This window comes from Miscanthus floridulus, chromosome 1 (assembly GCF_019320115.1).
Source record: "Miscanthus floridulus cultivar M001 chromosome 1, ASM1932011v1, whole genome shotgun sequence".
NCBI lineage: Eukaryota > Viridiplantae > Streptophyta > Magnoliopsida > Poales > Poaceae > Miscanthus > Miscanthus floridulus.
In genome coordinates this window covers 136662865-136676626 of record NC_089580.1, presented here as the reverse complement: position 1 = coordinate 136676626, position 13762 = coordinate 136662865, and the positions used below count along the sequence as shown (strand labels likewise).

Sequence of the window (13762 nt, the reverse complement as noted above, 5' to 3'; positions counted from 1 at the left end):
CTTTAATAATATGCATAGATATAGATATATACTTATCGGGTTCTGTTGTTATGAACGGATATGTTTGCTAGTATAAAAAAGAAAAAAATATTGATGGATAAAAATAGACAATGTAAAATGGACTGGGCCAACAACATGGGCAAACAAATAAAAAACAAGAAACAACGGAACAGACTTTAGCACCGTTAAAAACGAATGGACGCTGCACAAGGGAGAAAAAGCAAACGTTGCAGGGGAAAAAGAGAAAAGAAAACGACGCCGGGACAAAAAGGACTTGAACACGCTCGGGAACGCGGGGACGTATAACAGACTTGAATATTGTCGACTTTTGAGCCGTTGATCGGGCTGGACGAGAAAACGACGCCTGCCCTCACCCGCACCGTCCCTGCTCGCGCCCGCCCGTGCCGCGCACGGCGAGCCCGATGCGCTAGGTGCTCGCTAGCTTACTCTTGGACTTGCGCCTCCCCTCATGGCCGCGCTTCATCCATCCGCCTCTACCCCTGCCCCTGCCGAGGTCCACGCTGCCGCGAGCTCCACACCGACGTCCTTCGTGCCACTCCGCGGCTTCGAGCTCTACGTTGACGAGCTTCCATTCTTTCAAGCAGCAAGTAGATGCTACGCTGAAAGCACATGTTGTAATAGTATGTGATGTAAACTAGGCTCGATCTTTCAAAATGTATGATAGCATCGATTGGTGGAGACTCGACGTTCACGATCTAGGCTTCGAACCAAGACTGATTCGGACCCCGCAACCGTTACACCATTGCTCCATTGGTTATCAACCACGCGAACGCGATTGACCTCGCCAAGAAGGCTTTCCTGTAAACGAATCGAGAACACAAGCAAGAATGAGATAAACGCAATCTGAAATTACAAATAAATATGAGGCTTATGATAATGAGAAAGAGTTCAAGTCTTTATTCGAAAGGACTAATCGTCACAGGCGAACAAGATCAAGAACTGAGGCCCTGGTTCACAGCAAGCGGCCTTGGCGGCGACAATTGCAGCAAAACGACGTCTGTTTCATGAGGAAATCAAGAACTAAACAAAACCCAAACTCTAAGGAGAGCGACGGCTGCTATTTATAGAGTCTTGAGCGTCACCCCCTGGACGCGCCTCCCTAATAGGCTCAAACACGATACACGGTCCAACGGACCAAAAGACGGTGTCGCAGCACCCTGGCAGATTCTGGACGCTGACTTGTTTCGATGATTCCCGTTGATTCCGAAAGTCTTTTGACATGAAACCACTTGGATTGATTTTCTTATCAAATTAGCTTTCCAACCATATGTGGATCATCGAAAACGGAGTCCGGATGTGTCCTGGATGACCAGTTTAAGACAGACTGGTCCTGGAGGCCGAGGCAGACTCGAACTTGAGTTGCTTTGGGCCTCCACCTCGAGGACTCGAACCAAATTAGCATCAGATCTCCTTCTTGACTTGGACACATTTGCTGGCCTCCTACCCCTCCGTACCATGTGCCAAACATTGTCATATGCATGGGTGTCATGTCCTCATCAATATGTCTCAAATGTTTTAGATGTTTCAGAGATATGTTGCAAGTGTTGTATATCGATATTGCAAATATTGATCGGGATGTTGCACATGTTGTAATGGTTGTACATGTATGTTTCATCTGTTCTAGACAAATGTTGTAAGTGTTTTGTCTGGATGTTGTAAAAGTAGATTTGGATGTTGCATATACATGCATGTTGCAAGTATATGTTTCAAGTGTTTTAAGGTGTTTCATACGTATGTTTGCAAGTGTTTTATCTATATGTTGCATATGTTTGCAATGGTTTTCAAATATTTTTAGGTGTTTTTACAAGTATTTTAGACGCTTTGTTTCAAGTGTTTCTTCTGTCTTCTTTTGTATGTTGAAACTGTTGCATCTGAATGTTTCAAAAATAGACCGGGCGTTGCACATGGGATGTGCGTGGAAAGCGGTAGGTGGCACAGACGACGTCTGGGGCGACGTCGAGGGTGTTGCGAGCCCACTGCTCGTGCGCTCCCTTGTGAGCCTGACGCGCTAGGCACTCGTTCGCTCCCTATGCGGGCAGCGTCCGGACGCTAGCGCCCGATCGGACATCCGGCATCAACAAGTCCGTTTAATATTAGTATAGATATAGATATAGATATTGATATTGATATACTAGCAAATGTGCCAAAAACGTACTCTAGCAGGCTACCTATCATACTACCTACTTTTGTTGGCTTAAGTAATCCCCCCTTCTACTACCTACATCTATTGGGCCAACAAATCCGGCTACCTATTTGTCTTCATCTCTTTTTCCTCACGACGCGCTAGGAACCGCCCGACTCCGCGCCCGCAGGCTTCCCTCCCCGATCGCGCTACCGTCCTCGGTGGCCCTACCCCTACGCGCGGTGGGCCCTGCTCGTCGGTGCGGGGGCCCTGCTCCCCAGCGCGGCGGCACTCCCTCCCCGGCGCGCGTTGACCTCCTCTTCCCCCGGCACCGGTGGGAGGCAGCTTCTCGGCGCAACCTCCGGCCACACCGTGGCGGATCCGGCCTCCACGACGGTGGCCGCGCCTCCACCGGTGACAACTTCATCCATGGAGAAGAAGACGGAAGAGAGAATGACATGTGGGACCCTCCTATCATTCTCTACGAGGATGGGTTTGAGTAGTCTGTTTTAGGTAGTGCTGCTTGAGTCGAGAGCAAAATTTGGGTAACAGAAAAATAGGTAGCTATCTAAACAGACATTTAGGTAGTTTAATTTAGGTAGTACTGCTTGAGTCGAGAGCAAAATTTGGGTAACAGAAAAATAGGTAGCTATCTAAACAGACATTTAGGTAGTTTAATTTAGGTAGTACTGCTGGAGATTTTCTAAGGTCCTTTTGGTAACGAGAGTATAAACTAAACCCTATTTAGGAATGTGATTTGTCATGGAGCATCCAAAAGCGTTTCTATGTTTTGAACTAGAAACATGGCCCAAATAGTTTCAGCGAATCTTTATTAGTAACTAAATGATTTAACTGATTGTTGCAAGTAATTCTATTTTAGCAGAGTAATATTTCTAAAAAGAATTTAGATCTGAAAAGTTTATAAGAAAAGCCGGATAAGGCACGAGGAGTCGAGGATATATTCGTTATTTGTTGGTGAGGAAACTTAGATGAAATTACACATATTTTTTTTCGGCCTAACCAAATTCATTGCAATGTACATTTGGGCCTCGAGACGTGTGGGCTCGAGGCCCAATCACTACACTTCCCCATGAAGTCTCATATCGTATTCGCACGCCATCGTCATCCAAGGGCCAGGGCGAAACCACACCTCTCCAGCCATCCCTGCCTCCCGCGCCGCCGAAGGCAGAACCCTCCTCGTCGCCTCCTCCCCTGCCCACGCCCGCCGCCTCCCTCCAGCGAGACCACACACGCCGGACTCGGCTTTGTCGTCGTCGCCCTCTTCCCCTCCTCTCGTCTCCTGTAATGGCGTCGAGGGGAGGCCCCTCCGGCTTTGTCGGTGAGCCCTAGCCTTTTTCGGATTGCGCGCTCTAATTTGTTGAATCCTCTTTCTCGAACTAATAGCGATCGGGACCTAACCCTACTTCCTGTCCTGCGAGGGGATGGATGGATACTCGGATCCATCTGTTTAGTTACGGCGAATTCGCGTTGTTGGCTTGTGGCGCTGTCCCCTGTGGGATATAATAAACTCCATTGTTATTCGGCTCTCCTGATTGTGCTTGTGCGCGAGATTGGTCTCCGTGTGTTGCATTCACCCGACACTGTCCTGTGGCGTAATTAATCTAAAGTACTATTCACTAGTATTATCACCTTCTTCTGAATTTTCAGCCCGAACTGCACCTCCGTGCCCTGTTTTACCCACACCACTGGAGCTGGGAATAGAGTTGGGAATAGGAATTGTTAATGCCAAGGCCTAGATATTTACTCTATGCATTGGAGCATTGGTCTTTAGGGGATAGATGTTTTCTTTTGTTCTACGACTATGAGCACATTCAGTGTTTTCGAATGCCACAAGTGCTAACTATTGCTTGATGCCCCATGCAGATTATTTTCATAACGGCACAAAGCGTCATGACAGCAATAAAGATGTATGTGTTATTTTCCCGGTTGCTGCTGTTCTGTCTGGTCGTTTGTTTTTTATTGAAATATCATCTGAATGAGTTGTAACTACTGTTACCATGTCTCGTCTCATGCTTAGTTTGTTCTACCATTGCAGAACACAAGTCAGCAAGGCTCGAATGCTATCAGGGTGCAAAAAGAAAGGAAAACAGAATGGGCAAGACCTGGAAGAGTTTTCAATAGAAATATTACTAGAGGAGGTTACTCTCGAAGTTCATTGCCTGGTAAACCTTCGTATGCAACATGCTTACAAAATAAAATGGCATGTTTTAGTTTCATAGAGAATAGCAGAGTATATTTTCTGCAGTTCTTTTGGAAGCATTATTATGTGAAAATTTTGACCTAGCCAGAAGATTGCCTCCCTTTTTTATGTACAGTATGCACCATAGTTTTTATTTGTATTTATGATTTATATAGGTTGTGTAAATCCAAGATCAAGCTGATATTTTCTCGGACATTAATGGTACCATCTTAGGCCTTGCTTGTTAAGGCTCTAGCCCACACTTCCACGTCAGATCTAAGTTTGTAGGCCAAATAAAGTGGTTTGAACTTTTAATTTAGTCTACACTCTACAAAATAAAACAAGTTGACTCATCCAAACAGAAAATACCCTATAAGGCTGTAATATATTTTTCAAGTACAGCTATCGCTGGCCATACTAATCCTTCAGTTCGCCTTTTTAATGCTGGTTGTTCTGAGAATAATTTTCTAGATATGTTCTTATGTGAGCCTGTGGCATGCATGGTGATTTTTTGGTTGTAAAACAGATGCCTATAATGTGTAGCACGTTTCTACATAAAGCCGGAGTTTTTTTTAAATTTGATTTGCTCAGTTTTACTGTTGCTACTGTTGCATATGAGTTATTTTCAACCTAGCAACCTATTTGCTTCTGCTCTTAGCCTTCTAGCCACCACCCATGTTTTCATAAAACACATTAAACATATGGAACATTATTTACTCAGATAAAACATTGACATATGTGGATACTATGGCAAGATGGAAGTTCTTGACCTCTTGTACTTGCATAGCATTCTTATGTAACATCTATTAACTTTTCACAGTGGTTATGGCTATATATTCTGAGGCAGCAGTAGATGCTTCATTCTTATGTTGTATATCAGTAACTAGCACCTATGTTATATGTTTAAAACATTGAAGTACACAAGTTATTATGATTCGTCACCTGTGTTTATTAATCCAGCATTTTGGAATAAAGCTTCTTTTAACCTTTTGACATTGGACACTTTCAGGAGTCACACAGGAATTTCGGATCGTCAAAGATAACAGAATTAAACTGAAAAAAGTTAGTGAGACTTTGCCAGAAGCATCTCAGAATGGCGATTCTAGCAATGAATGTGCTGTTTCAAATGTTAGAGATAAAAGGTAGAGTATGCCAGCCGTCCTCTATGGCCCTTTGTATTCTTCTTTCCATGTAAAAAATGGAACATTGTAGCGGTACTCACTATTAGAAAATATTGCATTATTTCAAGATAATTGCATAACACAAAATTATGGATATAGCTGTGGATTCTTAATCTTACGCACTGTTTTCTTCCATCTGTGTTATTTGTATTTTTTATATGGCTGCTATATGTGAACCTCCCCCCCCCCCCCCCCCCCCCCCCCCCCCCCCCCCCCACCCCCCGCCCCCACCCAACCACCCCAAGTGGCAGTCCTCATTTCTTCATGTTTTTAGTAGTTTTATCAACATATTTCTATTAACTGTTTGCATTGCTTTAGTGTATGTTTACTAGTATTATTGGTTTCTCTGCTTTATGATCTGATAGCTGCTTTATTTCTTTGCTGCATCATTTTCACCAGTATCACATCTGTTCATATATGTCGTTATCCTGTTTCTGAAGCTCAACTGAAAAGCTAGCTGCCCAACACCGCTTGGTTACTTGCAATGCTAATGGGCATGGAGCAGCTCATGCTGACAATGGTATCAAAAGTGCTACTCAAGCCCATGATAAGGAAGTCAAGCCTTCTATTGTCCTAAAGTTGGAACAGTCTGAAGGGGGACAAGCATCATTGGTTGGTTCTCATGCAGTTTCTGGAAAGGGCAACCAGAACACGGTGGACACTGCAGCATCAGGGAAAAATAATTTTGGTGGTGAACTTTGCTGTTCTTCATCAGATCCAATCCATGTACCCTCTCCTGGTTCTAAATTAGCTGGAACTTTTGGAGCCATAAAGCGTGAAGTTGGAGTAGTTGGTGCTAGGCAAAGGCCATCTAATAGTGCAGCAACAAACACATCTGCTTCTAATGGCTTAGTCAAAGTGGTATCAGCACCAAAGGGTAATAATCCTTCAAAAGAGCAACAAGCTGGACTCTCTAGTGTCTCTCTGAGAAATATCTGTTTTAATTTGCCTGTACCTTTGAGCAATAAGCAATCTCATCATGTTAGTCATACAAAAGGTTAGCATTTCCATGGGAACTTCATACGATGACAAATCTTGATCTTTTGATAAATAAACAAATAGCTTGATTATGATGCCTATGTCCAACTTTTTGTCACACATAATTATTTTTTCCGTAAGAGTAAGACATCATGAATGAACATGCATGTTCATATTATACTTCTATGCAGAAAATTATTAGTGATTTATTTAATAAGGCATTCACCGAGTAAAACTTCATTTTTTTTCTGGAACTCCCCATCCATTAGACCCATATTTTCTCTTTACATTTGCACCACATTATCCTAAGCTACTTGGAAGCTAGATGCTATCAGTGTCACACTGAAAGGGATTACATTTTAGATTTATTGAATTTTTTTACCAGCCTTTAATAAATCAGAAAAATGTTTAACTGTCATCAAGGAACCATGTGGAATTTTTTTTATATGCATTTCTGGAGGGATAGGCTGTGCTTTTTCCATCTTTATTATTGGTTTACCTTGGTCTAGCAAATTGATGTTTAAAAATACTACTCACTTGTATGCAGTTAGCCCACATCTGGAGTGGAAGCCCAAATCAGTAAGCCCCAGCTCTATCAGTCATGGAGCTACTGCTGCACCTCCTGCTGCTCCATCACCTGTTGATGATGGAAGTACAACAGAAGTGTCTGCTTTGTCTAAGAAGCTTTCACATGCTAATGTATCACATGAACATGTTATTATACCGGAGCACATCAGGATACCAGATTCCGAAAGAACTCATTTCATCTTTGGTTCTTTTGAATCTGAAATTGATCCAAAGGCTTCTTTAGCAGCCTCTTATGATATTGTGGCTAAAGAAGACTTGAATGATCACTCTCCTTCAAGGTCCGAAGCATTTTCGACTAATACTTTGTAGCATGTTTCAAGATGCAATTGTACCAGCTCCAGTGTTTCCATCTGACAATTTTTCTTGACTGTCTACTTAAAACTATTTCATCTTTAAATTGAGACTTGTTTTTTTTTGTTGCCTACAGCCTGGCAGCATTGGATTCCACATCAACCGATGGGACTCCTAATGGTAGGATGGATAATGTTGTTTCCTGCAGTCCACTTCCACAGTCAGAGTCTGCTGTTTCAGTTTCTGAACATCAGCAGTCATTGACGGAGTGTGTGGAGGTTCGGAGTCCTGGTGTTGTCGGTGAGTATGGAACAAATGAGATGATTTCAAGCAAGGTCACACATTCTCAACCTCGACTCCAGCATCAGGAAGCTACACAGAATTTTAAGGTATCTCACTTGAAAACATATGACAACATTTTATTTGCTTTCTGTGTACTACTCATTTATATACTTTTGATTTTTTTTCTTAAACTTACACTTTATGATGTACCAGGCATACGAGCCAGATTCTGGTTATGGGATGTCATTTATCACTAAAGTTGTGGATGGTGAAGCAACCCAAAGTATGGCTTATTCATCTGAGGTAAGATCAATATTCTGTTTCCTGGTTGATATGTTTAGAAACTGTAATTTTATCTGGATTGTTTGTTTGCAAACTTTTCAAGCGTGAGAGTTTTAAGATTGAAATTGACTGTCTTCTGCTTTCTTTTGCACTCACGGGGTCTTCCTTTTGTAGGTTTATAGTTGTGATTAATAAAATTTGCATTGTTTAGCATTATGAAGATTTATTCGAGAACCTGCCTATAAGAACCTATTAGCATCTAGTTGCGTCAGGGACTTGCACTCCTATTACTATTAGTACATATTTGGACCTTCAGTAACCTTTACGAACATCAAGTGCACCTAAACAACTAAGTTTTTGCAATGAAGTGCCAGATGGGATGTATATTTAGTTGCCTTATTTCCCTTACTTTACACTCTAGGCTAGTATGTCTTTTCAGTGGTTGTATTGTATGATGCATGGCTGTTGGCTCTTAACCTGCATGAGCAATAATCATGCTAGTATCTGGATTCTGTTGCTAGTGCTTATCCATTGCCCCAGGCCTATGTTCATTGGCAAGGCTTTACGACAACTTATGTGAGATTATGTTGGCAGGCCATGGTTTTACATTCTGTAAATGCCTATCAGTTACCTGCATGTACAGCAACTCAACAACCAGTGCCCCAGATGTTTTCTCAACAATTCCAAGTGCCTCAGTATCCAAACTTTTTGCCATATCGGCATGTTTTCTCACCACAGTTTGGGTCTCCAATGGTTGTCCCAAACTATTCAAGCAACCCTGCATTTCCTCAGTTGCCACATGCCAGCAGCTATCTGGTGATGCCAAATGGAGCCTCGCAACTAGCTGCCAGTGGCATGAAATATGGATCAAACCATCAGTATAAGCAAGTGTTTCAAGGAGCCCCTGCTGGATATGGCTATGCAAATCATAATGGTTACCCTGTCAGTAACGGTGTAATTGGCGGCACAGGTGCTATTGAGGATACCAATATGAGTAAATACAAGGACACCAACCTCTATGCACCCAATCCACAGGTAGTGTGAACTCTTTTCTGGACCATTAACTATTTCTTAAGGTTCTTTGGTTCCTGTTGTAATCTATAAGCATGACTATAGCCTTTTATTTTCCGCGACTGTCAGGTTGAAACAGCAGATTTATGGGTTCAGAATCATAGAGAGAGTCCCAATATGCCATCTGCACCGTTCTACAATATGGTGGGACAACCAGTGTCCCCCCATGCAGCATACTTACCACCACATAGTGGCCACACTGCCTTCAATCCCGCCCCTTCCCATCCTGCTCACTTGCAGTACCCGGGCTTTGCGCATGCACTGCACCCAACATCAATGACTATGGTGCAGAACCCGCAGGCCATGGTACATCAGCCGGGTGCACCGCCATTGGCAGGAAATCTAGGCCTGGACATGGCTGCCATGGTTCCTGGTAGTCAAGTAGGAGCATTTCAACAGAACCAGCTTGGCCATCTTGGCTGGACCACCCAATCCTTTTGAGATTTTGACGTGCTTCTATGATTGGATAAGTGAAATTTCGGTTCCGTGTTGAGAGAGAACCTAATTGAAGTGCCACGCTGTAATATGCAGGATAGACCTGATGATTACCAGGTTTTTGTTTTATATTATTGATAAAAGGGGAAACCATTTTATAGTGCCGTTGTGATTTTCATGAAACTGTTTACTGTTTACTTCCAGTTTCTTGTTCCAAAATTTTATTATAAAAGTAATAAAACTGAATTGCCATTTGATTTGATTACTGGTAGTCGCAGAAGCCTAAGCTCACCTAAAAAATCTTCGACTCAAACCAAAGCAAAATGTTGCGTAGTAGCATTATGCTGCATTGCATTACTGCTAAAGTAGTACCTTTTGCTGTCAAAGTGATCCAAAATGTAGATGCTAGCTGCTTCTCAAAAGTGACTCACAACTATTGACACAAAATAAAATAAAAAATAAAATTTCACAAAATGAATTTCACAAAAGTGCCTGAAATAGCTAGGGGTTTTCGGTCTGTTCCGCCCCGCAAAATGCTTAAGTCTATTTTACTCGAGGAATAACCTCACAAAATGAAAGAGGGAATAGGGTCATATAGAGGTGAGTGCAAAAAAAAAAAAAAAAAAAGAAAAATTACGTCAGCCAACTGTAGCTGGTACGGTTCTACATAAACGCGTCAGTGAGAACGCAGCCCACAACAGCGGCGACCGTAGAATAGCCTGCCGAACAGGCCATTATCCAGCCGCCTTCGGAAATTAATTAACAGAGGCAGTTTACACAAACCACATGTGTAAATAGATTTATAATGACGGTAGAGTCAGTGGTTCTCAATCTGACACCAGTAGAATGCCATCAGTTTTACTAGCCTTTCACGCTCGCGGTTTACAAATCAGACACTAAAGATGCAAAAGTGCGGCTCCTTTACCTTAGCTTACTCGATTTATAAATCCTAGCAACGCAGATGATTATAGTTCACCATATTCATCTCTCGTCAGGTTGGTCCAGGAGCCACTGTGATGTATCTGGGCTGGGCATCCACAAAAAGGTGAAATGAAACAGGAAAAAGGCATCTACAATGTTGTGCCCTCCCTTCTCTAACAAGCTTGATCTCTTTGTTTTGAGTAGTAACGAGACGGATAAGATCAAACGCCTTAGTGCATGTGCACACTCATTGGACCTTTCTTTTTTCTTGGATTGGAAAACCTCGACAAAGGCATCTTGTCACATGCCTTTTCAACTGTCCAGCTACAAGTGTTGGATCCACTCATCAGCATCTTAGCGCCAACTGATACGTTTGCACACGGTGTCCGCACACTGTTGTAGGTGATTCAAGACATGCGTGCATACTTTACTCTTAGGACATGGTAATTTGACGACTAACATAACTGTTTGTTGTTATTATTATCTCAAGGGAGCTTATGAGAAACTTGATGCTTGAAACTAGGTATTTACTTTGGCTTGAAATATTTATAGCCAACGGCACAATAGCTATGTGGCCCCATTTGGAAGTGCTAGCTGAAGCAGCACCGCTCGGTAAAACTGTAGAAATCAAGCAGCATCAACTGTGGCCCCGTTTAGTTCCACCCAAAAGCCAAAAATTTTTGCATAGTAACCGTCACATCAAATCTTGCGGCACATGCATGGAGTATTAAATGTAGACGAAAAAAAAAATTAATTACACAGTTAGTCGAGAAATCATGAGACGAATCTTTTAAGCCTAAATAGTCTATAATTGGACAATTTTTGTCAAATACAAACGAAAGTGCTACAGTAGCCAAAAGCCAAAAAATTTCGGAACTAAACACGCCCTGTCTTGTGGTAAAAGTGCAGCCAAGCAGAACCTAAAAAACTAGTAGTGGGGGCTTAGGAGGGGCTCTAAAAATCCGGCGACGGTAGCGGGGCTCGAACCCGACCGACCTGATGCTAGATCTGTCCCATGCAATAAGGAGACGGAGGCATTTGAAGCGGTGTGGGCCTATAAGCTTTTTGAGTTGTTGGGTACAAATAATACATATATTGACGAAGTGGATTCTTGGTCCTTATGTACAGTGTACCTTATTATTTACTAGCAACAGCTACTGTTAATGGCTGCTGAACGAATAATTATTTATATTTCCATGTATCAGCAAACACCAACACATATTCCATTGTACTATAGTCATTGATCAAGTATACATCAATCGAAGCATATATATGTCCAAGGTTTTAGCTATAGGTTGCATCAAGTCTTACAATTCACTAATAATCCAGGCGTTAACAAAACAGTAGTTTCTGTGCTAGGGTATCACTCCTGATCCACAAGATCCACGAGGGCCAGGAAGGTGCACGAATTCCTCTTCTACTAAGAGTTCTTCGCTTTCGCAAAATAGTTTCATCATTTCATAAAAGATTCAATAAAAGTAACTTGGCTACTCAAAAGTTGAGACTCTGTTTGGCCCATTACTTTTTTGAGCACTTGATGAAATAAATAAGTCCACAACATTTTTCACTATTTATTCTTGCGTTACTCTCACACTCCCAACTAAGGTTTCATTTTTCTACGCAAAAAGAAAACGACATTTCAATTTAAACTTTCTGCACTTCTCATGTGTAATATGCAATACCTTTTTCTAATAAATTCATCAGCTTTTCAGTGATCCCTTTCCGATTTACTAGGTGATTGTCCGTGCGTTACAATAGGAGCAACAAACAAATTGCACAAGATGTTTAGTATGGCTAAGCCAAAAATCAAAACCATGGTAATTATTCACTTTTGCACTTGCGTTGTACTATGATAATTGATCTTCGCAACGTGTTGTTTATAGCAAATCATTTTTACATGAATATTAATAAGGCATGAACAATTAGCACTAAGGCATATAATTCAAACTTGTGCATCTTTAAATTTGTGCGTCTTCTTTGTTTGGGGCCCTCCCAACGGCACCCACCATAGCGTTGGTCTACGAGTTGTCGTCCCTACCATTACGTGTGGCACCTTAACAAATCTCGTTGGTGTCGCTTTCGATAATGATCTCCAACCTGCCCACGTTTGTGCTTTTGCTTGGGTATTTGATTCCAGTTTTGCCCCTCCAACGATACAGAGCAGAAAAATCTCATCCGGCCCCCACCTTCCTCCTACCTAAAATTGTGAGTTAATTAGATTGGAGCTCGAGTGATGATAAGATGCGGCTGTTTCGTCAAAAAAAGAAAAGAAAAGATGCGGCTCGTACTACACTGCAAGTCTGCAACCTTCTGTTTTAGCAACAACAAAAAAAAGACGTCTTTTATGGTTTGGTCAATCTATTATGTGCAGTGGTTTAAATAACACTTCTTTGACCTATCCTCTCGTCAGTCGTCAAATATAATGGTCTGTCGGTTGTTATAACTCAAATCATCATAAGTATGATTAATAAATTTATAAAGAAAAGTAGTAACATCTATCACACCAAAAAAAATTATAAAAACACATTTCATATTATATCTAACAAAACTTACTTGATATCGTAAATATTTATTATTCTTTTCGATAAACTTGGTCAAGCTTAATATACTTTGACTTAGAATAACCGAAAAAATCATTATATTCCAAAACAGAGTAGGTATGTGCTAGAACAAGTGCATATTGTTGTGTAGTTTTGGGAGTTCCGATTACCACTTCTATGGTTAGTACCCCTCTATTCCAAATTATAAGACGTTTTATTTTTTTCTACATACATAGTTTTTGCTATACACTTAAATATACACTATGTGTAGATACATAATAAAACTAATGTATTAGAAAAGCTAAAACGTCATATAATTTGGAATGGAGGGAGTAACTTACATAAAACAATGGTCATTTTGAATTTAAATGTATGTTGTTGGGATTAGTGTTAGCTAGAAAACACCTTCATCACAAAAACCAAACTACTCAAGTTTCAATCCATAATTCATACCCAATTCTTTTGTATTGCTATTATTTAATTATTTGTAGAACTGTATGTGATTTTAATAGTCAATCTAAATTTAATAATAAGCTTTCCATAAGATTTGAGCACAACGCTTTTCTAAACACATTTATACTTAGTTATTAAAGCATGACATTACTAAATCTTTAGCTACAAAAAGGATTTGCATCTTGTTTAGTACCGGTTAAAATGGTTAACCAATTACTTTGCACCAAACCTTCATTTTCAATTAGTTGACAATCAAGTTTACCTACATAAATATTCCGTTGTCACAAAAGAAGGCAACACAACCACAACCAACAGCTCTTCTAACCATCTAACCCTGATAATAATATTTATATTACATAGTTTAGAAAAAAAAAGTTATCTGGTCTGAAATATAAAC

The 13762-nt window shown here is 41.1% G+C and overlaps 1 protein-coding gene across 2 annotated transcripts; it reads left to right on the top strand.

The window, feature by feature from the left end:
• Positions 1 to 3282: 3282 nt before the first annotated feature.
• Positions 3283 to 9611, top strand: LOC136494715 (uncharacterized). Of its 2 annotated transcripts, none has more exons than XM_066490900.1 (10): positions 3283 to 3482; positions 4028 to 4071; positions 4200 to 4326; positions 5353 to 5485; positions 5965 to 6401; positions 7050 to 7368; positions 7518 to 7770; positions 7877 to 7966; positions 8540 to 8980; positions 9086 to 9611. In XM_066490900.1, the coding sequence occupies exons 1-10, from the start codon at positions 3449 to 3451 to the stop codon at positions 9455 to 9457; spliced, it is 2250 nt and encodes a 749-aa protein (XP_066346997.1). In that variant the 5' UTR covers positions 3283 to 3448; the 3' UTR covers positions 9458 to 9611. The 2 variants fall into 2 exon arrangements, with proteins under 2 accessions (XP_066346997.1, XP_066346991.1); XM_066490894.1 differs by having other exon boundaries at positions 5965 to 6521.
• Positions 9612 to 13762: the final 4151 nt, after the last annotated feature.

Bases quoted from the DNA above. Each gene is read 5' to 3' on its own strand.
- LOC136494715 (XM_066490894.1), top strand. From the start codon at position 3,449: ATGGCGTCGAGGGGAGGCCCCTCCGGCTTTGTCG. The intron at 6,522-7,049 runs GTTAGCATTTCC...ACTTGTATGCAG, and splicing joins TCATGTTAGTCATACAAAAG to TTAGCCCACATCTGGAGTGG. The intron at 7,369-7,517 runs GTCCGAAGCATT...TGTTGCCTACAG, and splicing joins AATGATCACTCTCCTTCAAG to CCTGGCAGCATTGGATTCCA.